This window comes from Hyperolius riggenbachi, chromosome 10, assembly GCF_040937935.1.
Source record: "Hyperolius riggenbachi isolate aHypRig1 chromosome 10, aHypRig1.pri, whole genome shotgun sequence".
Taxonomy (NCBI): domain Eukaryota; kingdom Metazoa; phylum Chordata; class Amphibia; order Anura; family Hyperoliidae; genus Hyperolius; species Hyperolius riggenbachi.
In genome coordinates this window covers 258,585,375-258,612,643 of record NC_090655.1, presented here as the reverse complement: position 1 = coordinate 258,612,643, position 27,269 = coordinate 258,585,375, and the positions used below count along the sequence as shown (strand labels likewise).

Here is a 27,269-nt window from a genome sequence, read left to right as displayed (position 1 = left end):
CAATCCTTCTATCATAGCTCCCAGGCCCAGCTGTCCCTCACTCCCTCTTTGGGAGCCCTGTCCCTCTTTCTCTCTCATTTGTCCCTCTTTCTATGTAATATATATATATTTATCTACTAAAAATCTGTTTGAATGACTCTAAGCTTTATTCCCATCCTTTAAATTGATATATTATTCATTTTAAAATGTTACTATGAAGGAAAATGAACCAGGATAGAAAGGACCAGTGTGGTTTGAATTATAAAACAACATATTTTTCTTATGAAATCTTTATGCTATGCGTGACTAGGGGTGTGATGGGGCGTGATCAGGGGTGTGGCTTAAAGAGAATCTGTATTGTTAAAATCGCACAAAAGTAAACATACCAGTGCGTTAGGGGACATCTCCTATTACCCTCTGTCACAATTTAGCCGCTCCCCGCCGCATTAAAAGTGGTTAAAAACAGTTTTAAAAAGTTTGTTTATAAACAAACAAAATGGCCACCAAAACAGGAAGTAGGTTGATGTACAGTATGTCCACACATAGAAAATACATCCATACACAATCAGGCTGTATACAGCATTCCTTTTGAATCTCAAGAGATCATTTGTGTGTTTCTTTCCCCCTGCATCTCTCATGCACTGAAGTTTCAGGCTGCTCTTTTCTTCCTGCAAACAGCTTTGCCCTTGTCTGAATTTCCTCAGTATGTGAAAGCCCAGCCAGCTCAGAGGACGATTTATCCAGCTTGTAAAAGATAAGAGAGCAGAGAGAAGCTGCACTAATCTAAATATCACACAGGCAGTGTGCAGAGAGGGGCCTGAAAAGGGGGAGTTCATAGCAGAACCACAACACTGAAGAACTTGGCAGCCTTCCAGACACAGGCCGACAAGTCTGACAGGGGAAAGATACATTGATTTATTACAGAGACTGTGATAGCAGAAAGTGCTGCAGTAAGCCAGAACACATTAGAATAGCTTTTGGAACTTGTAGGATGATAAAAAAACAGGATGCAATTTTTGTTACGGAGTCTCTTTAAGTGTCCCTCTTTCTCATCTCAGAAAGTTGGGAGATATGCTTCTATAGTGGTGAATGGAAAGGAAGATGTAAAATATTGAGTAGGTGGATAGGTTTCAAGAGAAGGAGGGGGAGGCATCTGGATCCTAATGAGGCTTCATTCTTCTCTTTACCCTCTGGGATCCAGCGCTGGCAACCCTCGAACACCGGCAAGGTAAATATTTACCTTCCACAATCCTGCACAGGCTCAGTAGCGGCTTTCCGATCGGGCTCAGGGGGAAATAGCTGAGCCCCATTCGGGTACGCTCTACTACGCAGTACCTGATCAGGCTCAGCTATTTCCACTGAAGCCCATTGGAAATCCCCTACTGTGTTGGAGTTGGGGGAAGGTACATATTGTAGGTGCTGTATTTTGGGGGGTTCTAGTGCTGTATCCCTGAGGCTTAGGAGGATGGGGGAATTCTTACTAGGATCCAGAGACTTCCCCCTCCCAAGGTAAGTACCCCCTGGGAGGAGGGGGGTTTATTACAGATTCTCCATTAAGAGTGAGTGTACAGTGCAGGAGTAAGTGTAGGGCATATGTGTGTATAGCGTATGATATATACAGTGTATGTGATGAGACGTATGGGTAGTGTCGTTCAGATTCAAATCATTGCCATATTTGACCCTAATATGGCTGTCCGAATTCAGACACTGACGTCTTGAAAAACTCCTGATTCTAACAATGGGAGCAAGGGGGGAAAAAATTAAAAAGACCTTATCGTTATTTAAAAATAAAATTAAATGAAAAAATAGATTTTAAACCTGGAAAAAAGGCATTTACTGACGGACACTTTTTAAAGGATACTTTAGCGCATACAAAAATGTAAGAACTGGGGGAGCAGGCGTGTGTAGTGGGTATCTTATTCTTATATTACTTCACTGATTCTATTGAAATTACCCATTGTGGGCTGAGTTACATATCCGATTGGAGGAGTTACATAATGGTGGATCATAGACCTACTTCAGAGTTACCGGGGGACGATAAGTCTAAACCCACATACAGCCTTGTGATTTGGGCTGGTAAGCCTTGATTTTATCCTTTGTGGTGAAGTTTCTGTGAACACTGGGTGGATCCATCTAAGAATTTTAGAAGCATTGAAGTATTTTATACTATTCATGTTGGACTTTTGGACTGGCCATTTATTCAGCTGCTGTAGTTTCTTTTTTTTTCAATTGTTTTTATTAACAAAAAATTATAATACAATCCAACATGACTTGCACATAGCAGGAGTATCCAATCATTTTACATATAAATGCTAATCTTATTAATCTCAGTTACAAACAGTCATGGAGGTATATTACACAGGAGAACAACATGAAATTACCGAGTTATTTAGCAGGATCAAATATACAACCCAAGTGCCAACAGGGCACTTGTATAACAAACTACTTCTACATGAGGGTATGTCGTGTAGTCACGCATCATTATTTAACTAAGTGTATTAGGAATCACTCTGGTAAAGAGTCCAATGTTTCCTGGGAGTCTAACCAAATATCCCATATTTTCCCAAATTTCGCGGGTGCGCCTCTATGGGCGAAAAGAATCTTCTTATACTGAACCACTTCATTAACCTATTTTGGTTCCTGGACGTAGAAACTACGTCCAGGAACCATGCGCGCTCCCGCGGCCGATCGCGTGCGTGCACGCGAGCTCCCGGCCTGCGGTTCATTAGCCAGGCAATCAGTAAATCGGGCTATGGTGCCCGATCACAGATTCCTCTCCCCTGCTGAAAAAGCGACAGCTTCTCTCGGAAGCTTCGCTTTTTCTGGCTGTTCCCTCCCCGATGCGTCACTCTAAGCGTGTGTTACGCTTAGAGTGACGTCATGTAAACAAACTCATGGCCGCCATCTTGTGGCCAAAAAGTAAAACTACAACAAAAAGTAAAAAAAATTAAAATCAACACACAATTACATTAAAAAACTATGGTTTACATCCCACCCTCCCAAAAATACCCAAATAAAATGTTTAATATAAAAAAAAACCATTACAATAAAAAAAAAAAAAACATGTAAATATTTACCTAAGGGTCTAAACTTTTTAAATATCAATGTAAAGATGAAATATTTCTCTTTTTTTTTATTTTAAACTTGTAAATAGTGATAGATGCAAAACGGAAAAAATGCACCTTTATTTCCAAATAAAATATTGTCGCCATACATTGTGATAGGGACATAATTTTAACGGTGTAATAACCGGGACATATGGGCAAATACAATACGTGAGTTTTAATTATGGAGGCATGTATTATTTTAACACTATAATGGCTGAAAACTGAGAAATAATGAATTTTTTCCGTTTTTTTCTTATTCTTCCTGTTAAAATGCATTTACAGTAAAGTGGCTCTTAGCAAAATGTACCCCCCAAAGAAAGCCTAATTGGTGGCGGAAAAAAACAAGATATAGATCAGTTCATTGTGATAAGTAGTGATAAAGTTATAGGCTAATCAATGGGAGGTGAACATTGCTCAAGTGAAAACGACGGAACGCGAATGGGTTAACCAAGCTTTTCCAATGTTGAATCTGAGGACAGTCAGCAGCTAACCATTTAAGAATTATTGTTTTCCTAGCAAGAAAGAGTGTTTCTCTCAAAAAGATTTGTTTATATCGCTGATTGTCCTTCTCATCCATTAAACCGAACAGGCATAGTAAGGGAGCAAGGGGGACAGGAGTACCTACTATATTAGTGAGACATTGGGTTACCTGTACCCAAAAGGAGGACACTTTGGGGCACTGCCAAATTAAATGGAAGAAGTCTACATCCGAGCTCCCACATTTAGGACAGTCTGCTGTATCGCTAAGATTTTTAGATCTCAGAGCCAGAGGTGTCCAAGATGCTTGATGAACAATGTATAATTGGATTAATCGGTTATGAGCTGCTGGGGAGGCTAAGCGAACTGAGAGAAAAATATCTTCCCAGTCTTCTTCCTGTATTTCTAAATTTAGTTCATCCCATTTGGCAGGTCCCTTCATGTCCTGTCCTTCAAATTTAGCGTTCTGTAAGTGAGTATATAAATATGATGTTAATCCTTGAGCACCCTGTGTTTTTAAAACTCCAATTAAGGGATAGTCAGAAATTGGAAGGCTACTTCTACCAAATTGGGCCCTAAGGGAATGTGAAAGCTGGAATGACCTGAGATAGGCTGATCTAGGGACCTGGAACCGGCTTGTAATCTCTTCTGTTGAGAGAATCAGACCATTATTGGCCACTACTTGTGATATGTTTATTAAACCTTTATTGATCCAGAAGATTGGGTCTGGGGTAGACAGCAAATGTGGGAAGCTGGAGTTCTCCCATAAAGGGGTTTCAGGGGGATGTCAGTGTATTTATGGGTTCTCTTTCCACAGCGCCATACCTGTAGTGCTAACTTATGTAAAGGTGAAAGAGAGGTATAAGAGTTCCCAGCACCAGCTTCTAGAAAAGCAAATTCTTGCCACGAGTGTGCTGGGTCAGCTGCTGTAGTTTCTGAGCAGGCGCTGATTTTATGTCTATAACACTGCATATCATGTGACAGAAGCTACGTGGTGATTGGCTGCACAGTACGGTGATGAAGAGGTTCTGTCATGCCATTGCTAGAAGGTAACGCTGCTTCTCTGTATTACATACAGGAGTGGGCCTCATGTGATGGAGGTCAGCTAAATACTCCGGGGGTGATTGAGATGGGAGTGTGGCATAGTGGATAGCACTAGCACTTTCACTTTGCAGCGCTGAATCCCTGATTCAAATTCCAGCCAGGGTACTATCTGCAAAGAGTTTGTATGTTCTCCCTGTGTCGGTTTCCTCAGCCAGTCCGGATTCCTCCCAGATCCCAAAAACATACAGATAAGTCAATTGGCTCCCCCCAAATTGGCCCAATACCACAATGGACATATGATGGTGGTAGGGATTAGATTGTGAGCTCCTCTGAGGACAGTCAGTGACATGACTGTGTATTCTGTAAAGTGCTACGGAAGATGTCCGTGTTATATAAATACATAATAATTTTAGGGGATGACATTAGACTATGGCTACGGTAGGATTAGATTGTGAGCTCCTCTGAGGACAGATAGTGTCATGACTATGTACTCTGTAAAGTGCTGCAGAAGATGTCAGTGCTATATAAAGCTATATAAATACATAATAATAATATGGTAGGACACTAGACTATGACTGTGGTAGGATTAGATTGTGAGCTACTCTGAGGACAGTCAGTGACATGACTATGTACTCTGTAAAGTGCTGCAGAAGATGTCAGTGCTGTATAAATACATAATAATAATATTTACAATTATAAACGTCTAACACGCGCTCCTGAGAACAGTTCACTTTATTTTTAAGTCAATTAAAAATGTAAAATGAAAATACATATACAAACAGGAGTATCATACCCCAATCCATTCATCCATTACACTCCGTTCCTTCATACACACCACTGAAGGGCCCTTCAGAAAATATTCAATAAAGATTATAAAAATATAAAAAAATATAAAAAAGTGTGTGTATACACAGGTTTCCTCAGAGTTTGGCGGATGTAGTACTTCCCAGTATGTATGAGTCCTTCCCCAGCAACTATCTATATAAATATATGAGGCTTGATAGGGACTCAGATCAACCTGACAACCGTTCTAGTGGACCGCCCCCATTCATATTCGGTGTTCCAGATACGGAATATAGATATTTAGTCAGATCAATTGCTTAGCCCAGGGTTGTGCAAGTAACAGTCCTATATGCGGATCCTTGTACACTCCACATACCCTTCCTGGTAGTTCAATCGTTTAACCTGGAGCTCCGTTGCAGTCCAGTTCCCTTAGTGTTCTCACGCTGGCCTCCTGGTGTAGCGCGCGTCACTTCCGCTCTGAAGATACAGATCTTCAATCACCACACTTCCTGCTCAGCGTGACTCTCGTGTGCGTTGGCTGTAATTTCTCGGGTGACGTCACCACTCGCAAACAGACCTCTGGATCTTTCTGTATAGGTAACCGCTGCGCGCTTCCGCGGTATACCTCGTCCACGGTCTCTGCTGCCAACCAGTAAGATAAAGATAGAAACCTCTACGCGTTTCTGCCAAAATACGTTGGCCTTCTTCAGGAGGATTTGAGAGTCTAAATAATAATATTAATAAAATAATAATAGGGTAGGACATTCGACTATGCGTATGGTGGGATTAGATTGTGAGCTCCTCTAAAGACAGTCAGTGACATAACTATGTATTCTAAGCACTACAGAACATGTGAGTACTATATAAATACTAAATATTAAATATGATAAAATGTAAGGTTGCTGAACAAACAGTTACTGATATTCTGCAGTTATTATTATTATTATTATTTAGTATTTATATAGCGCCGACATATTACGCAGCGCTGTACAGTGTATATATATATATATATATATATATATATATATATATATATATCTTGTCACTAACTGTCCCTCAAAGGAGCTCACAATCTAATCCCTACCATTGCCATATGTCTATATTATGTAGTGTAAGTACTGTAGTCTAGGACCAATTTTAGAGGGAGCCAATTAACTTATCTGTATGTTTTTGGAATGTGGGAGGAAACCGGAGTGCCCGGAGGAAACCCACGCAGACACGGAGAGAACATACAAAGTCTTTGCAGATAGTGCCCTGGCTGGGATTCGAACCAGGGACCCAGCGCTGCAAGGCGAGAGATCTAACCACTACGCCACCGTGCTGCAGTTAAGTGACAATTGGTGCAGGGAGAGACAAGAATAGAGTAACCTGGCAGATGCAAGTAGCATTACACAGATAGAATAATTTGAGTGGAAGATAAAAGCAAATGGCTGCTTCTTTCTGGATGGCCCTTGTAGATGTGTATATAGTTGGGTATCCGTTATGTGGCACACGTGGGGATTGCCTGATGCCAGATATGTGTAATTTTTAAGAATTCGAGCAACCGGGGTTTAAATGCACACATTAAATTCTTTGTTGATGAGCTTGCTATAAAACAATGCATAATCCCTTTGTGGAGCGCTCGCTTCCGTGTCTGGACCGGCCATCTGGGACTCACGGCGCGCCACTGGGCGAAAGCCGATGGCTGCGCGCACTGGCTGGGCCTTGTGGGAAGGGGGGTGGAGTGGGGCGCGCAGCATGGGGCGTGGCAACATATCAGACTTATGTTTAAATAGCGGAAGTTAGTTGTAGACACACTATGAACAATCTGTTGATGTCAGCTCCTGATTGAGGCCGTCTAGGGTCGGCGAAACATGTTGAGCATTCAATAGACATCTACCATCAACCAGTAGAGACTCTTTGTGGACCACCTTACCCATACTCCATCTACACCATTCACAGACCTCTGATCCAGCATGGACTTGTGAACCAGCACGGATAACCAGCCAGCCCTGGATGGGTAACATGATCATCCGCAGTGCTTTGTGTCAATCCTGCTGTTTGTGTATACTTGTTCTACTGCTTTCCACTGCATGAACTGTCTTGCTGCCCTTATGATTCTGCGACTGGGAATCTACAGGGCTATGCATGCCTGCCTTGTGCTTGCTGCTGTTTTGAGAAATTCTGGACACACTGTTTCACGCAAGCTGCTTTTGCTGTTAACGCTTGAGGGAACGTATTGCTGATCATAGCCATGCTCTGATGATTCTGTGGGAGTGGGAATCTAGCAATTATAAGGAACTGTAGCAATCACCATGGCCGTGCTTTTTGCACTGAAACCTCTATATATCTGGATTTTGACACACAGCTATATAGGAGACTACCCTAGAATGGGCCCCTACGATTTACATGCAGTCCTTACAAATACACAAATCTGTTGAGATACTGGAAGATCTGCCTTGTTGGTCATAAACCCTCTAATAGAAGTGATTGAATTATGGTACAGGGTATCTAGGTGTCAGGGGACTGCAGCCCCTAAGTTAGGGTCCACATTATATGTTGTCTCTAATCTGGTTAATAGTTTTTTTAGTGGAAAATGGGAAAATATATATTCATATAGGTTTTATGGGGGGTTTTGTATTTTGTAGGTTGTATGATGACAATCAATTGATAAAGTTTTTTTTTCTAAAGATTCAAATGCACCCAAGAGTCAATTCCTTTTGCGTGATTTAGCTGCATAATATAATACCATCCAATATTTTCAGTAACTCTGTTTTGCCTTGCAGCTTGCTAAACGGGACTAAATTTTAACTTGGCTCTCCGCATACTCCTGCGTCACAGTAAGTAAAAAGAAATATATGTATATTTTTTATAGTATTCTTTAACAGGTTATTGGATACAGTACAGTATAGCTACACCCCTTGACAATTCATCTGCCTCAAGGGCATAGATATACGTATTTCGGTGTGATAAGTAGTGATAAAGTTTATTGGCGAATGAATGGGAGGATCGCTGAAAGGGGAAAATTGCTGTGGTCCCTAAGGGGAACACAACCTGTAGTAGTCAAGTGGTTAAAATGTAAAGTGATGTATTCTATATTCATTTTTCTCTCTCTTCTTACTTACTCAGAAATGCCTAAATGTGTTGTTAAAAACTGCCACAACACAACGGGAAAGCATAAAGCGCACCCCGATATAAAGCTGCATCTGTTGCCAGGAGAGGAGAAGAGACTCGAGCAGTGGCTGCGGAACGCTGGATTTGATGAGGAATATATCCTGACTCACAAGGCAGCCATGTTGCACGATCGGACAGGAAATAAGTATCGCTTTTGCTCAACGCATTTCCGCCCAGAGGATTACGTAAGGAGGAAAACGATAATGTCTCTGAAGGAGGATGCCGTCCCGTCTGTTTTCCCAAGTCCTCCTCAGAAACCGATGTCTGGAGGCGTGAAAAGGAAGCGGGCACCGCGACAGAACAGAGGAGCAGAACATGGAGCTGCTTGTCCAACCTGCGGATGTGATTGTGGCAGCAGGAACTATGGGACAGTGACTGAAATGTCAACTAAGACAGAAGATCTGGGCGCGGACGCTCCTTGCCACGCATTGCACAGCCTGGTAAGCGGATGACCATGTTTGCTGTAATTTAGATACAGAATGCCAGACACAAGTTTATAATGAAGAAATACTCATTTCTTTAAAAAGGAACCGTAACATATAGAATACAGGAAATTATGGATTACCACTTTTACATTGCATGCCTCTGTGCAGGCAGAGACGTGTTAGGCAGAGGAGAGGTTAGTGTTAGGCAGAGGAGAGGGGAGGTTAATGTTAGGCAGAGGAGAGGGGAGGTTAGTGTTAGGCAGAGGAGAGGGGAGGTCAGTGTTAGGCAGAGGAGAGGGGAGGTTAATGTTAGGCAGAGGAGAGGGGAGGTAAGTGTTAGGCAGAGGAGAGGGGAGGTTAGTGTTAGCCAGAGGAGAGGGGAGGTTAGTGTTAGCCAGAGGAGAGGGGAGGTTAGTGTTAGGCAGAGGAGAGGGGAGGTTAGTGTTAGGCAGAGGAGAGGGGAGGTTAATGTTAGGCAGAGGAGAGGGGAGGTAAGTGTTAGGCAGAGGGGAGGTTAGTGTTAGGCAGAGCAGAGGGGAGGTTAGTGTTAGCCAGAGGAGAGGGGAGGTTAGTGTTAGGCAGAGGAGAGGGGAGGTTAGTGTTAGGCAGAGGAGAGGGGAGGTTAATGTTAGGCAGAGGAGAGGGGAGGTAAGTGTTAGGCAGAGGGGAGGTTAGTGTTAGGCAGAGGAGAGGGGAGGTTAGTGTTAGCCAGAGGAGAGGGGAGGTTAGTGTTAGGCAGAGGAGAGGGGAGGTTAGTGTTAGCCAGAGGAGAGGGGAGGTTAATGTTAGGCAGAGGAGAGGGGAGGTAAGTGTTAGGCAGAGGGGAGGTTAGTGTTAGGCAGAGGAGAGGGGAGGTTAGTGTTAGCCAGAGGAGAGGGGAGGTTAGTGTTAGGCAGAGGAGAGGGGAGGTTAGTGTTAGCCAGAGGAGAGGGGAGGTTAATGTTAGGCAGAGGAGAGGGGAGGTAAGTGTTAGGCAGAGGGGAGGTTAGTGTTAGGCAGAGGAGAGGGGAGGTTAGTGTTAGGCAGAGGAGAGGGGAGGTTAGTGTTAGCCAGAGGAGAGGGGAGGTTAGTGTTAGGCAGAGGAGAGGGGAGGTTAATGTTAGGCAGAGGAGAGGGGAGGTAAGTGTTAGGCAGAGGGGAGGTTAGTGTTAGGCAGAGGAGAGGGGAGGTTAGTGTTAGCCAGAGGAGAGGGGAGGTTAGTGTTAGCCAGAGGAGAGGGGAGGTTAGTGTTAGCCAGAGGAGAGGGGAGGTTAGTGTTAGGCAGAGGAGAGGGAAGGGTAATGAAGAAGGGAGGTTAGCTCAGCTGTTTGGCCCATTACTGCACATGGGCTGGCACGCAGGTGCACGTCCTTGATTGCTCTCCCATGGCCAGGAGGAGGAGGTTAGTGTTAGGCAAAGGAGAGGGAAGGTTAGTGTTAGGGAAGGGGAATGTCCGTGTTAGACAGAGGGGAAGGTTAGGTCTAGGCAGGGGAGTGGGAGAGGTTAGTGTTAATCAGGGGAGAAGGAAGGTTAGTGTTAGGCAGAGGAGAGGGCAGGTTAATCTTGGGGAGAAGGGAGGTTAGTGTTAGCCAGAGGAGAGGGGAGGTAAGTGTTAGGCAGAGGAGAGGGGGTGGTTAGCGATAGGCAGAGGAGAGGGGAGGTTATTGTTAGGCAGAGGAGAGGGGAGGTTAGTGTTAGTCAGGGGAGAAGGAAGGTTAGTGTTAGGCAGAGGAGAGGGCAGGTTAATCTTGGGGAGAAGGGAGGTTAGCTCAGCTGCTGGCACGCAGGTGCACATCCTTGATCGCTCTCCCATGGCCAGGGGCGCTCTGCACTTGCACACTATGTAGAGCCTTATAGTCGCGCATGCACAGAACGCTCCAAGCCATGAGACAGCAATAAAGGATGCACGCCATTGGGCCACTGCAGTACTGCGCAACTCAGGCGACTCAGCCTCTGCAATGGGCAGAACAGCTGAGCGAGGAGGAGGTAATAGTGTGATTCTCGTTATAAATTGGGCAGAGCAGAGGTCGGGGTGGACATACTTTGTTACAGAGGAGGTCATAGTACTCCTGTCACTATCCTGATCACCCCCCTTGCAGTAATTGCCATACAAGAGACTCTTATATAACTGCTGTGACTTGTTTGCCAGTTTTCTAGTGGCCCCCCTACATGTGCCATATATTATGGCTGGCAGAGGGAGGACAGGACTGCAGTGCTGTAAACCAACTTTCCACGCTTTCCTGCGAAGTGGCCCTACCACTTACAAGTGACAGCAATGGGAAGGGGGATGCTGTATCTGTAGTTTCACCACTGACAACTGTACAGCCTAGATTATACTCCCCTTATTATTTATCAAAAGGCAGCAGCATCCTGTATGACTCACATGACTACATCACTGAGGATGGATGAGGACCAGAGTCACATGACCGAGAAGATATTCAACCTCACCCTGGAGATCATCTATCTGTTGACTGGAGAGGTGAGGAGGATTCTGGGAGGTCACATGACATTCCTCTTATCTCTATGAATAAAACACACACCTGACTGGAGAGGTGAGGAGGATTCTGGGAGGTCACGTGACATTATTGTTGGTCTTTCCGTGCAGAGTTTTCCTCCAGTGAAGTCTGGTGATCATGTGACCATCACAGTGCCCCCACCTCATTCCCTGATATCTGAGGGACACAACAAGCAGAAGATTCTGGAAATCACCAGGAAGATGATGGAACTGCTGACAGGAGAGGTGAGCAGTGCTGGGAATTGTGGGACATTATGCAGTAACACAAGAGTGTGTCTGTGTGATGACTGTATTATTGTGTGTGTCAGGTTCCTATAAGGTGTGAGGATGTCACCATCTATTTCTCCATGGAGGAGTGGCAGTATGTAGAAGGACACAAGGACCTCTACAAGGATGTCATGATGGAAAATCAGCTGCCCCTCATACCACTGGGTAAGAGGAGACTTTCCTTTATTATAAGGGTGAGAGCAGTATAGAGGGTCCGCCTAGACCCCCACCATCATTGTATAAACACATAGTCAATGGGGTAGATTCACTAAAGCGAACATGCTCAAGCAGCGTGGGTTAAACCAGCGAGCACACGTTACCTGTGGTCCTGGCAGCTTAGCGTGGTCTAGGGTTGCCACGGTATACCGGTATGACGATATACCGTGGTTTGATTGTACATGGTAATCATACCATGCACAATCTCGTTTTACTGGTTTTAGGGGGCAGGGTGACAGCGTCGTGGATGTGACGCAGTGGCGAGTGCACGAACAGCGGCGGGGATACAAATACTCACTTTCGGGCAGCCAGCTCCGTCCTGAACAATGTACTGGCTTCATTCTACTTCTTGTTCTTGCATCACGTTTCCCTGTAACAGCGCCCCCTAGGCGCTATTACAAGATGATGCAAGAACAGGAAGTAGAATTAAGCCGGTACATCATGAAGGACCTGGTTGCCAGCAAATGAGTATCCCTGCTGCTGCGTCCCCTCTCCCTCCCCCTGGCTCTCTGTGTTGCGGCCACCTAATTCTGGCTACACCTATCTCTGGCTACCAATGCTGAAGCCACCTACTACTGGCTACATCTATCTCTGGCTACCTATACTGCAGCCACCTACTACTGGCTGCACCTATCCCTGGCTACCTATACTGCGGCCACCTATTACTTGCTACACCTATCCCTGGCTACCTATACTGCGAGCACCTACTACTGGCTACACCTATCCCTGGCTACCTATACTGCAGCCACCTACTAATGGCTACACCTATCCCTGGCTATTTATGCTGCGGCCACCTACTACTGGCTACACCTATCCCTGGCTACCTATGCTGCAGCCACCTATTACTGGCTACACCTGTCCCTGGCTACCTATGCTGCGGCCACCTACTACTGGCTACACCTATCGCTGGCTACCTATGCTGCGGCCACCTACTACTGGCTACACCTATCCCTGGCTACCTATGCTGCGGCCACCTACTACTGGCTACACCTATCCCTGGCTATCTATGCTGCGGCCACCTACTACTGGCTACGCCTATCCCTGGCTACCTATGCTGTGGCCACCTACTACTGGCTACACCTATCCCTGGCTACCTATACTGCGAGCACCTACTACTGGCTACACCACCTATCCCTGGCTACCTATGCTGCGGCCACCTACTACTGGCTACACCTATCCCTGGCTACCTATGCTGCAGCCACCTACTACTGGCTACACCTATCCCTGGCTATCTATACTGCGGCCACCTACTACTGGCTACTATCCCTGGCTACCTATGCTACGGCCACCTACTACTGGCTACACCTATCCCTGGCTACCTATGCTGCGGCCACCTACTACTGGCTACACCTATCCCTGGCTACCTATGCTGCGGCCACCTACTACTGGCTACACCTATCCCTGGCTACCTATGCTGCGGCCACCTACTACTGGCTACACCTATCCCTGGATACCTATTAGTGTTGGGCGAACAGTGTTCGCCACTGTTCGGGTTCGCCCGGATTTCGGGCTGTACGAGTTCGATTCGGGCTTCGCCGGACACCTCGTGGTGTTCGGCCATGCGGTCGAACGTATGTTCGGCCTGACAGCGCATGGCCGAACGTTCCCCGAACGTTTGGTTCGCGCTGTGATTGGCCCAGCGGGTCACGTGGTTCGGGCACGAACACGCGGCTCGCGCTGCGATTGGCCGAGCGGGTCACGTGGTTCGGGTAAAAACCCGAACCGCGTCATTTCTCCGCCACTTGCGTTTGGGTTTAGCTTTGTGTAGGCAGGCAGGTTAGACTCGCTCTCACCAGCTAGGCTAGCCAGGGCCCCCCAGCCTCCTATACTATATTTGCCACTGCACTGTAGTGCCAGTCAGCTCAGCGTGCGTGCGTTTACTGCTGGGGTAGTACTTCCGTCCATCACCAGTATATAGCATAGTATATAGCATTGTCTTCTATTGCCACTGTACTGCCGGTCAGCGTGTACTGCTGGGATCAGTAGTACATCAGTCCATCACCAGTGTATAACATAGTATATAGCACTGTCTTCTATTGCCACTGTACTGCCAGTCAGCGTGTACTGCTGGGATCAGTAGTACATCAGTCCATCACCAGTGTATAACATAGTATATAGCACTGTCTTCTATTGCCACTGTACTGCTGGGATCAGTAGTACTTCCGTCCATCACCAGTGTATAACATAGTATATAGCACTGTCTTCTATTGCCACTGTACTGCTGGGATCAGTAGTACTTCCGTCCATCACCAGTGTATAACATAGTATATAGCACTGTCTTCTATTGCCACTGTACTGCTGGGATCAGTAGTACTTCCGTCCATCACCAGTGTATAACATAGTATATAGCACTGTCTTCTATTGCCACTGTACTGCTGGGATCAGTAGTACTTCCGTCCATCACCAGTGTATCACATAGTATATAGCACTGTCTTCTATTGCCACTGTACTGCTGGGATCAGTAGTACTTCCGTCCATCACCAGTGTATAACATAGTATATAGCAGTGTCTTCTTTTGCCACTGTACTGCTGGAATCAGTAGTAATTCCGTCCATCACCAGTGTATAACATAGTATATAGCATTGTCTTCTATTGCCACTGTACTGCCAGTCAGCTTGTACTGCTGGGATCAGTAGTACTTCCGTCCATCACCAGTGTATAATATAGTATATAGCATTGTCTTCTATTGCCACTGTACTGCTGGGATCAGTAGTACTTCCGTCCATCACCAGTGTATAACATAGTATATAGCATTGTCTTCTATTGCCACTGTACTGCCAGTCAGCTTGTACTGCTGGGATCAGTAATACTTCCGTCCATCACCAGTGTATAACATAGTATATAGCACTGTCTTCTATTGCCACTGTACTGCTGGGATCAGTAGTACTTCCGTCCATCACCAGTGTATAACATAGTATATAGCATTGTCTTCTATTGCCACTGTACTGCCAGTCAGCTTGTACTGCTGGGATCAGTAGTACATCCGTCCATCACCAGTGTATAATATAGTATATAGCACTGTCTTCTATTGCCACTGTACTGCTGGAATCAGTAGTAATTCCGTCAATCACCAGTGTATAACATAGTATATAGCACTGTCTTCTATTGCCACTGCACTGCTGGAATCAGTAGTAATTCCGTCCATCACCAGTGTATAACATAGTATATAGCACTGTCTTCTATTGCCACTGTACTGCTGGAATCAGTAGTAATTCCGTCCATCACCAGTGTATAACATAGTATATAGCACTGTCTTCTATTGCCACTGTACTGCTGGAATCAGTACTAATTCCGTCCATCACCAGTAACATAGTATATAGCACTGTCTTCTATTGCCACTGTACTGCTGGAATCAGTAGTAATTCCGTCCATCACCAGTGTATAACATAGTATATAACTCTGTCTTCTATTGCCACTGTACTGCCAGTCAGCTTGTACTGCTGGGATCAGTAGTACTTCCGTCCATCACCAGTGTATAATATAGTATATAGCATTGTCTTCTATTGCCACTGTACTGCTGGGATCAGTAGTACTTCCGTCCATCACTAGTGTATAATATAGTATATAGCATGGTCTTCTATTGCCACTGTACTGCTGGGATCAGTAGTACTTCCGTCCATCACCAGTGTATAATCTAGTATATAGCATTGTCTTCTATTGCCACTGTACTGCTGGGATCAGTAGTACTTCCGTCCATCACTAGTGTATAACATAGTATATAGCATTGTCTTCTATTGCCACTGTACTGCTGGGATCAGTAGTACTTAAGTCCATCACCAGTTTATAACATACTATATAGCATTGTCTATTGCCACTGTACTGCCAGTCAGTGTGCGTGTACTGCTGGGATCAGTACAACCATAATGAAGAAATCCAGTGAAAGAGGGAGGGGCTAGGGAAGAGGTGTTTCCCCTGACGGTTCACGTAGAGGCCGCAGTGGAGCACCTAAGAAAACCCACTCAATACCACCCATGTGTGCCAGACAAACAACCCTCACTGATCCACAAGAGCAGGAACAAATAATGAATTGGATGACCTCTCAAGCGTCCAGCAGCGGGTTAAGCAGCAGCAGCATCAGCACATCCTTGTTGTCACGCACAAGGTCCTCTGCCAGTTACAAGGAGCCAGTGGGCACAACGGTTACACAACCAGCAGCTACACCATGCACACAATGGCCGAATAACCAGTCCGAACAATTATTTCTGGACACAATGGCCTCTTCGGAGGAGCTATTCGCACTCCTACCCCCACAAACAATGGAACAGCCAGAAATGTTGTGCCCAGATTCACAACCATTGTGCGAGGTAAATGCACCACGCACTGAAATGCAAGGCGAGGACGAAGACACCCAAATCCCTGAGCAATGTGCGCAGGAGATCCACCAAGAACATCTTGAAGACATGGGAGTGAGGTGCGCAGAGGGTGTTCTGGGGAGCTCTAGTCCACTGCACACAGACACAGTCACAGATGAGGAGATGGAAGAGGAGGTTTTGGACGATGTGGACACAGACCCGGATTATCGAGTACAACCTCGCTGTCGGGATAGCAGCAGTACAGATGAGTCTGCTGCAGAACCCACTGCTGCAAGAGTTCGCCGTGTGCCACAAAGTAGGCTGGGGCGGGGTATTTCGGACACAACAGGCATAGCCGTAGAAGTGAGACGCCAAAGAGGCACGAAAGAAACTCGCCAGCAAAGCAGGAGCTCAAAAGTATGGGCTTTCTTCGACGACTGCAGGGAGGATGTTACCATGGTGATTTGCAAGGTGTGCAGGACCCGACTGAGCAGGGGGAAAAATATCAACAACCTCTCCACCACCAGCATGCGCCGCCACATGGTAGCCAAACATAGCACTCTGTGGTCAAACACGCAAGGCCAGGGTAGCGGCTTGCTTCCAGCCCCCAGCAACACTGCCTCCGTTGTCACCAGACCCTCCTCAGCAGCAGCCCAGCCATTACGTGGTACACAAACATCCGTAGTAGACGACGATGTCAGTTTCCGCAACAGTCCTCTTGACGTTTCCCAGTCTTCAACGACCACGACAACAACAACCAACTGTCCTTCGGTGTGCGATCCTACGGTTCAGTTGTCTGTCCTGGAGATGTTAGAGCGCAAGAGAAAATTGCCAGCAAATGACCCCCGGGCCGTGACACTAACAGCCAGCATAGCCAAGTTTGTGGCCTGCGAAATGCTGCCATATCGCATGGTGGAGACAAACAGCTTCAAGCGCATGATGGCGCTGGCCATCCCACGTTACGTGGTTCCCAGCCGATACTATTTTGCGCGGTCTGCAGTGCCAGCGTTACATGAGCACGTGGTTAGCAAAATAACCAGAAGCTTGAAAAATGCCGTTGCCTGCAAGGTTCACCTCACCACAGACACCTGGACGAGTGCCTTTGGCCAGGGTCGATACATCTCCCTGACGGCGCACTGGGTGAACCTTGTGGAGCCTGGCAGCGACTCCTCACCGGCTACGGCGCGGGTGTTGACCACGCCGCAAACTGCTGGACCGGTGTCCCTCAGAGATAACAGCAGCACCTACCTCGACTCTGACTCCTTCTCCTCCAACGCCTCTCAAAGCGGTACCTCATCCGGCATCGGTAACCCAGCAATAGGGTCGTCGTGGAAGCAGTGCAGCACAGCTGTTGCCATGCGTCAGCAAGCCTTACTGAAGCTGATCTGCCTTGGAGATAAGCAGCACACAGGTGAAGAAATTTGGAAGGGAATCAAGGAACAGACCGATTTGTGGCTGGCACCGCTGGACCTGAAACCAGGCATGGTTGTGTGTGACAATGGGAGCAATCTCATTCGCGCTTTAAAGTTGGCTAAGCTGAGACACATCCCTTGCCTGGCACACGTTATGAACCTAGTTGTTCAGCGGTTCCTGAGGACATACCCAGGCGTGGCAGATCTTCTGCTGAAGGTGCGACGAGTGGCCAAATATTTCCGAAAGTCCAGTACCGCTTCGGAGGGACTCACCAAGATGCAGGAGCGGTTCAATCTACCGAACCATCGCTTGGTGTGTGACGTACCCACGCGCTGGAATTCGACGCTGCACATGCTAGCACGCTTTTGCGAGCAGAAGAGTGCAGTGGTCCAGTACATGACGGCGCAGTACCGAGGCGCATCCGGGCAGCTACCAAGCTTCTGTGGATCTGATTGGGCCACCATGTTGGACCTCTGCCAAGTCCTCCAAAATTTTGAGCAATCCACGTTGCTTGTGAGCGGTGACAACTCTTCAGTCAGCATTACGATACCACTGCTGTGTTTGCTGAAAAAAATCAATGCTGCAGATCAAGGAAGCCGCAGTCAGGATGCAAGTGGGGGAATCTCAAGAGGACAATGATCAGCGTGATGATGATACCAACATCAGGCAATCTGCCTCAGGAAACGCTGGTCCTCCCGGCAGCTATGCTGAAGAAGAGGACGAGGAACAGCTGGAGTTGGAGCAGGACTTGGACGCCCCCACTGCCGAGGGACAGAGCGGTGCACGTTGGACTTCCATGATTCAGCGGGAATGGACAGCAGAAGAAGACGAGGAAGAAGGTGGGCGACGGCGTGATGCTGGTGATGATGATGAGGGTGCATCAAGCTCAGAAGAACATGATGAGGATTCTGTTAGGACTGTGGCAGACATGACTCAATTCATGCTAGACTGCATCGAACGCGACCCGCGCGTTGTTCGAATTCTGGACGACAGGGATTACTGGGTTTATACCCTTCTGGATCTACGGTACAAAGACAATGTTCCCAAACTCATTGGAGAAACTGTCAGACAGGTCAAAATGGAAGAATACCAGCAGGCCCTTGTGGAGACATTAGAGAGGAGATTGACATCCTCCTCCTCTAGCCAGTTCCACGCCGACAGACTGACTTCTGCAAACCCAGGACGAGGAGGGGAACAAAGAACGCAAGCTGCAGCTAGTGCCCACAAGGGAATGGTATCGGCAGTGTCCTTGGAGTGGCAAAATTTTCTGACACCCATGCAGCAGCCCACAGAACAGCAATCGCCCAGTTCCACCTACAACACCGCTCGCCTGCAGAAGATGGTCAAGGACTACATGTCAGATGGCGTAGCCGTGTTGAACAATCCATCTGCACCCTTCAACTATTGGGTCTCTAAGCTACACACCTGGCACGAACTGGCAATGTACGCAATAGAGGTGCTGGCTTGCCCGGCAGCCAGCGTTATGTCGGAACGCTGTTTCAGTGCTGCCGGAGGCATCGTCACAGATCGGCGTATCCGCCTCTCTGACTCAAATTAAAATGAATCAATCCTGGATTGGAAACGACTACGCAACACTCCCGGACCCCAACCAAGTAACATGAACAGTGAACATCTGTGATGGGTTAGCGTTGCCGGTCCCTTTTTACGGAACCTCTTATCTGTATTACATTTATGACTGCATGGTGGCAAAATGCATTGCTATCCGCACGCTTCTTGTCCTCATGCAAGGCCTGGGTTGTTGTGTCTCAAAGCGTGGCCTTCTCCTCCTGCGCCTCCTCCTGTTCCATCACGTGTGCTGCTGCTGGGTTAGCGTTGCCGGTCCCTGTTTATTGAACCTCTCATCTGTATTACATTTATGACTGCATGGCGGCAAAATGCATTGCTATCCGCACGCTTCTTGTCCTCATGCAAGGCCTGGGTTGTTGTGTCTCAAAGCGTGGCCTTCTCCTCCTGCGCCTCCTCCTGTTCCATCACGTGTGCTGCTGCTGGGTTAGCGTTTCCGGTCCCTGTTTATTGAACCTCTCATCTGTATTACATTTATGATTGCATGGCGGCAAAATGCATTGCTATCCGCACGCTTCTTGTCCTCATGCAAGGCCTGGGTTGTTGTGTCTCAAAGCGTGGCCTTCTCCTCCTGCGCCTCCTCCTGTTCCATCACGTGTGCTGCTGCTGGGTTAGCGTTTCCGGTCCCTGTTTATTGAACCTCTTATCTGTATTACATTTGACTGCATGGCGGCAAAATGCATTGCTATCCGCACGCTTCTTGTCCTCATGCAAGGCCTGGGTTGTTGTGTCTCAAAGCGTGGCCTTCTCCTCCTGCGCCTCCTCCTGTTCCATCACGTGTGCTGCTGCTGGGTTAGCGTTGTCGGTCCCTGTTTATTGAACCTCTCATCTGTATTACATTTATGACTGCATGGCGGCAAAATGCATTGCTATCCGCACGCTTCTTGTCCTCATGCAAGGCCTGGGTTGTGTCTCAAAGCGTGGCCTTCTCCTCCTGCGCCTCCTCCTGTTCCATCACGTGTGCTGCTGCTGGGTTAGCGTTGCCGGTCCCTGTTTATTGAACCTCTCATCTGTATTACATTTATGACTGCATGGCGGCAAAATGCATTGCTATCCGCACGCTTCTTGTCCTCATGCAAGGCCTGGGTTGTTGTGTTTCAAAGCGTGGCCTTCTCCTCCTGTGCCTCCTCCTGTTCCATCACGTGTGCTGCTGCTGGGTTAGCGTTTCCGGTCCCTGTTTATTGAACCTCTCATCTGTATTACATTTATGACTGCATGGCGGCAAAATGCATTGCTATCCGCACGCTTCTTGTCCTCATGCAAGGCCTGGGTTGTTGTGTCTCAAAGCGTGGCCTTCTCCTCCTGCGCCTCCTCCTGTTCCATCACGTGTGCTGCTGCTGGGTTAGCGTTTCCGGTCCCTGTTTATTGAACCTCTTATCTGTATTACATTTGACTGCATGGCGGCAAAATGCATTGCTATCCGCACGCTTCTTGTCCTCATGCAAGGCCTGGGTTGTTGTGTCTCAAAGCGTGGCCTTCTCCTCCTGCGCCTCCTCCTGTTCCATCACGTGTGCTGCTGCTGGGTTAGCGTTGCCGGTCCCTTTTTATTGAACCTCTCATCTGTATTACATTTATGACTGCATGGCGGCAAAATGCATTGCTATCCGCACGCTTCTTGTCCTCATGCAAGGCCTGGGTTGTTGTGTCTCAAAGCGTGGCCTTCTCCTCCTGCGCCTCCTTCTGTTCCATCACGTGTGCTGCTGCTGGGTTAGCGTTACCGGTCCCTTTTCCTGGAACCTCTTATCTGTATTACATTTATGACTGCATGGCGACAAAAAGCATGTTACCTGTGCAAAGAAAAATGACATTTTCCGCATTTAAAAGACATTTTTTCCTTTGAAACTTTACAATCAATTTTCTCAAAAATTATAAGCTCTTTTTCAAATATTTTTTTTCCTCTTGTACCCACTCCCAAGGTGCACATACCCTGCAAATTTGGGGTATGTACCATGTAAGGAAGCTTTACAAAGCACGAAAGTTCGGGTCCCCATTGACTTCCATTATGTTCGGAGTTCGGCGCGAACACCCGAACATCGCGGCCATGTTCGGCGAACGTTCGCGAACCCGAACATCCAGGTGTTCGCCCAACACTACTACCTATGCTGCGGCCACCTACTACTGGCTACACCTATCCCGGGCTACCTATGCTGTGGCCACCTACTACTGGCTACGGGGGGTCCAAATAATTGTATAATACCGTTTACCATAATACCGTCATACCGTGGTATTGTTTTTACGGTTATCATACTGTGGAATTTCATACCGTCGCAACCCTAAGTGGGTCACTATGTTACACATGATTGTTCTCAGTGCACTATACTTGTAACATGACCGCGATACTTCTCTAGTGCAGCCGCTACTACGTCAATTAACGTGGCTGCTCTAGTGAAGTATTGTGGTCGCGCTACAATAATAGCGATTGGCACTGAGAATAATTGCGCCTAACTTGGGAGCGCACACTGCGCTGCCAGGGCCATGCATAGTGTGCACTCGCTGGTTTAACCCGCACTGCTTGAGCACGTTAGCTTCAGTGAATCTACCCCAATATATTCAGTCAGTATCTGTGTTTTCTACAGATGGATCCAGTAACAGAAACCCAGCAGAGAGATGTACAGGTCCTCTTTATTCCCCTTATTGTCCACAGGAAGATCACACCATCCCCCACTATTATCAGGTAGGTGGGGCTGAGGGTCATCATACACCCCAGATTTGTGACTTTTTTTTTGTGTGTGTATGCGGTTATCTGTGTTCACATTTTACATTCTCTCATTTTGTGCACTTAGGGTGGAGAACTGATACAAGTAAATGTTGTGGTTAAAGAGGAAGGAGAAGAGACGGGTGTGGGGAGTGATCAGCAGTCTATGGAGGAGAGTGACATGATGAGGACAAGTAAAGAGGAAGAAGAAGAGACCTATGTGAGGAGTGATCAGCAGTCTATGGAGGAGGGTGACATGATGAGGACAAGTAAAGAGGAAGAACAAGAGAAATATGTGAGGAGTGATCAGCAGTCTATGGAGGCGGGTAACATGATGAGGACAAGTAAAGAGGAGGAAGAAGAGACATACATGAGGCGTGATCAGCAGTCTACGGAGGAGGGTGACATGATGAGGACAAGTAAAGAGGAGGAAGAAGAGATGTATGTGAAGAGTGATCAGCAGTCTATGGAGGACGGAGACATGATGGGGACATCTAAGGAGGAAGACATTACAAGGATGAGCATTGGTGAGTGATAATCATTAGAGATTCAAAATATATATTAACCACTTCCCGACCGCCTAACGCACAGGGGCGGCCGGGATGTGGAGCCCTTAAGGACCGGCTCACCCACAGAGGCGGCGGTCCTTTTAGGGGCATGGGCGGAGCGATCGCGTCATCCGTGACGCGATCCTCCGCCTGGCGCCACTCACCCGCCGCAACATCCCGCTGGCCATACGGAAGCGCCGGCGGGATGTTAACCCGACGATCGCCGCATACAAAGTGTATAATACACTTTGTAATGTTTACAAAGTGTATTATACAGGCCGCCTCCTGCCCTGGTGGTCCCAGTGTCCGAGGGACCACCAGGGCAGGCTGCAGCCACCCTAGTCTGCACCAAGCACACTGATTTCCCCCCCCCCCTGCCCCAGATCGCCCACAGCACCCATCAGACCCACCCCCCCTGCCCACCCCCCAGACCCCTGTTTGCACCCAATCACCCCCCCAATCACCCATCAATCACTCCCTGCCACTATCTGTCAACGCTATTTTTTTTTGTCCCCCCCCCCCCTGCCCCCTGCTCCCTCCTGATCACCCCCCCACCCCTCAGATTCTCCCCAGACCCCCCCCCCCACCCCCCATGTACTGTATGCATCTATCCCCCCTGATCACCTGTCAATCACCCATCAATCACCCCCTGTCACTGCCACCCATCAATCAGCCCCTAACCTGCCCCTTGCGGGCAATCTGATCACCCCCCCCCACACCAATAGATCGCCTGCAGATCCGACATCAGATCACCTCCCAAATCCATTGTTTACATCTATTCTCTCCTCTAAACACCCACTAATTACCCATCAATCACCCCCTATCACCACCTGTCACTTTTACCTATCAGATCAGACCCTAATCTGCCCCTTGCGGGCACCCAATCACCCGCCCACACGCTCAGATTGCCCTCTGACCCCCCCTTATCAATTCACCAGTGCATTAATTACATCTGTTCTTCCCTGTAATAACCCACTGATCACCTGTCAATCACCTGCCAATCACCTATCACCCATCAATCACCCCCTGTCACCCCCTGTCACTGCCACCAATCAATCAGCCCCTAACCTGCCCCTTGCGGGCAATCTGATCACCCCCCCACACCAATAGATCGCCCGCAGATCCGACATCAGATCACCTCCCAAATCCATTGTTTACATCTATTCTCTCCTCTAAACACCCACTAATTACCCATCAATCACCCATCAATCACCCCCTATCACCACCTGTCACTGTTACCTTTCAGATCAGACCCTAATCTGCCCCTTGCGGGCACCCAATCGCCCGCCCACACGCTCAGATTGCCCTCAGACACCCCCCCCCCCCTTATCAATTCGCCAGTGCATTAATTACATCTGTCCTTCCCTGTAATAACCCACTGATCACCTGTCAATCACCTGCCAATCACCTATCACCCATCAATCACCCCCTGTCACCCCCTGTCACTGCCACCCAACAATCAGCCCCTAACCTGCCCCTTGCGAGCAATCTGATCACCCACCCACACCAATAGATCGCCCGCAGATCCGACATCAGATCACCTCCCAAGTGCAGTGTTTACATCTGTTCTCTCCCCGCCTACACGCTAATCACCCGCCTACACGCTCAGATTGCCCTCAGACCCCCCCTTATCAATTCGCCAGGGCATTATTTACATCTGTCCTTCCCTGTAATAACCCACTGATCACCTGTCAATCACCTGTCAATCACCCATCAATCACCCCCTGTCACTGCCACCCATCAATCACCCCCTGTCACTGCCACCCATTAATCAGCCCCTAACCTGCCCCTTGCGGGCAATCTGATCACCCACCCACACCAATCGATCGCCCGCAGATCCGACATCAGATCACCACCCAAGCGCAGTGTTCACATCTATTCTCTCCTCTAAACACCCACTAATTACCCATCAATCACCCATCAATCACCCCCTATCACCACCTGTCACTGTTACCCATCAGATCAGACCCTAATCTGCCCCTTGCGGGCACCCAATCACCCGCCTACATGCTCAGATTGCCCTCAGACCCCCCATTATCAATTTGCCAGTGCAATATTTACATCTGTTCTCCCCTGTAATAACCCACTGATTACCTGTCAATCACCTGTCAATCACCTATCAATCACCCATCAATCACCCCCTGTCACTGCCACCCATCAATCATCCCCTGTCACTGCCACCCATCAATCACCCGCTGTCACTGCCACCCATCAATCAGCCCCTAACCTGCCCCTTGCGGGCAATCTGATCACCCACCCACACCAATAGATCGCCCGCAGATCCGACGTCCGATCACCTCCCAAGTGCAGTGTTTACATCTGTTCTCTACCCTAAACACCCACTAATTACCCATCAATCACCCCCTGTCACTGCTACCTATCAGATTAGACCCCTATCTGCCCCTAGGGCACTCAATCACCCGCCCACACCCTCAGAATGCCCTCAGACCCCAGCCCTGATCACCTCGCCAGTGCATTGCTTGCATCTATTCCCCCCTCTAATCACACCTTGAGACACCCATCAATCACCTCCTGTCACCCCCTAGCACACCTACCCATCAGATCAGGCCCTAATTTGCCCCGTGTGGGCTCCTGATCACTCGGCCAAACCCTCAGATCCCCCTCAGACCCCCTTCCGATCACCTCCCCAGTGTATTGATTGCATCTATTTTCCCCTCTAACCACCCCCTGAGACACCCATCAATCACCTCCTGTCACCCCCCTAGCACTCCTATCCATCAGATCAGGCCCAATACAACCTGTCATCTAAAAGGCCACCCTGCTTATGACCGGTTCCACAAAATTCGCCCCCTCATAGACCACCTGTCATCAAAATTTGCAGACGCTTATACCCCTGAACAGTCATTTTGAGACATTTGGTTTCCAGACTACTCACGGTTTTGGGCCCGTAAAATGCCAGGGCGGTATAGGAACCCCACAAGTGACCCCATTTTAGAAAAAAAGACACCCCAAGGTATTCTGTTAGGTGTATGACGAGTTCATAGAAGATTTTATTTTTTGTCAAAAGTTAGCGGAAATTGATTTCTATTGGGTTTTTTTCACAAAGTGTCATTTTTCACTAACTTGTGTCAAAAAATAAAATCTTCTATGAACTCTCCATACACCTAACGGAATACCTTGGGGTGTCTTCTTTCTAAAATGGGGTCACTTGTGGGGTTCCTATACTGCCCTGGCATTTTAGGGGCCCTAAACCGCGAGGAGTAGTCTAGAAAACAAATACCTCAAAATGACCTGTGAATAGGACGTTGGGCCCCTTAGCGCACCTAGGCTGCAAAAAAGTGTCACACATGTGGTACCGCCGTACTCAGGAAAAGTAGTATAATGTGTTTTGGGGTGTATTTTTACACATACCCATGCTGGGTGGGAGAAATTTCTATGTAAATGGACAATTGTGTGTAAAAAAAATCAAACAATTGTCATTTACAGAGATATTTCTCCCACTTAGCATGGGTATGTGTAAAAATACACCCCAAAACACATTATACTACTTCTCCTGAGTACGGCGGTACCACATGTGTGGCACTTTTTTACACCCTAAGTACACTAAGGGGCCCAAAGTCCAATGAGTACCTTTAGGATTTCACAGGTCATTTTGCGACATTTGGTTTCAAGACTACTCCTCACGGTTTAGGGCCCCTAAAATGCCAGGGCAGTATAGGAACCCCACAAATGACCCCATTCTAGAAAGAAGACACCCAAAGGTATTCCGTTAGGAGTATGGTGAGTTCATAGAAGATTTTATTTTTTGTCACAAGTTAGCGGAAAATGACACTTTGTGAAAAAAAACAATTAAAATCAATTTCCGCTAACTTGTGACAAAAAAATAAAAACTTCTATGAACTCACCATACTCCTAACGGAATACCTTGGGGTGTCTTCTTTCTAAAATGGGGTCATTAGTGGGGTTCCTATACTGCCCTGGCATTTTAGGGGCCCTAAACCGTGAGGAGTAGTCTTGAAACAAAAATGACCTGTGAAATCCTAAAGGTACTCATTGGACTTTGGACCCCTTAGCGCAGTTAGGGTGCAAAAAAGTGCCACACATGTGGTATCGCCGTACTCGGGAGATGTAGTACAATGTGTTTTGGGGTGTATTTTTTACACATACCCATGCTGGGTGGGAGAAATACCTCTGTAAATGACAATCTTTTGATTTTTTTACACACAATTGTCCATTTACAGAGTTATTTCTCCCACCCAGCATGGGTATGTGTAAAAATACACCCCAAAACACATTGTACTATTTCTACCGAGTACGGCGATACCACATGTGTGGCACTTTTTTGCACCCTAACTGCGCTAAGGGGCCCAAAGTCCAATGAGTACCTTTAGGATTTCACAGGTCATTTTGAGAAATTTTGTTTCAAGACTACTCCTCACGGTTTAGGGCCCCTAAAATGCCAGGACAGTATAGGAACCCCACAAATGACTCCATTTTAGAAAGAAGACACCCCAAGGTATTCTGTTAGTAGGACGGTGAGTTCATAGAAGATTTTATTTTTTGTCACAAGTTAGCGGAAATTGATTTTTATTGGTTTTTTTCACAAAGTGTCATTTTCCGCTAACTTGTGACAAAAAATAAAATCTTCTATGAATTCACCGTACTACTAAGGGAATACCTTGGGGTGTCTTCTTTCTAAAATGGGATCATTTGTGGGGTTCCTATACTGTCCTGGCATTTTAGGGGCCCTAAACCGTGAGGAGTAGTCTTGAAACGAAATTTCTCAAAATGACCTGTGAAATCCTAAAGGTACTCATTGGACTTTGGGCCC

At 47.3% G+C, this 27,269-nt stretch overlaps 1 protein-coding gene across 1 annotated transcript in view; it reads left to right on the top strand.

Moving 5' to 3' along the window:
* Positions 1–8,049: 8,049 nt before the first annotated feature.
* LOC137537127 (uncharacterized) overlaps positions 8,050–27,269 on the top strand; it is a 627,974-nt gene continuing 608,754 nt past the window's right edge. Inside the window, 3 exon segments of the mRNA XM_068259259.1 lie at positions 8,050–8,209; positions 8,499–8,983; positions 11,307–11,426. Coding sequence (XP_068115360.1) covers positions 8,501–8,983; positions 11,307–11,426 — 603 coding nt within the window. The 5' untranslated portion in view covers positions 8,050–8,209; positions 8,499–8,500.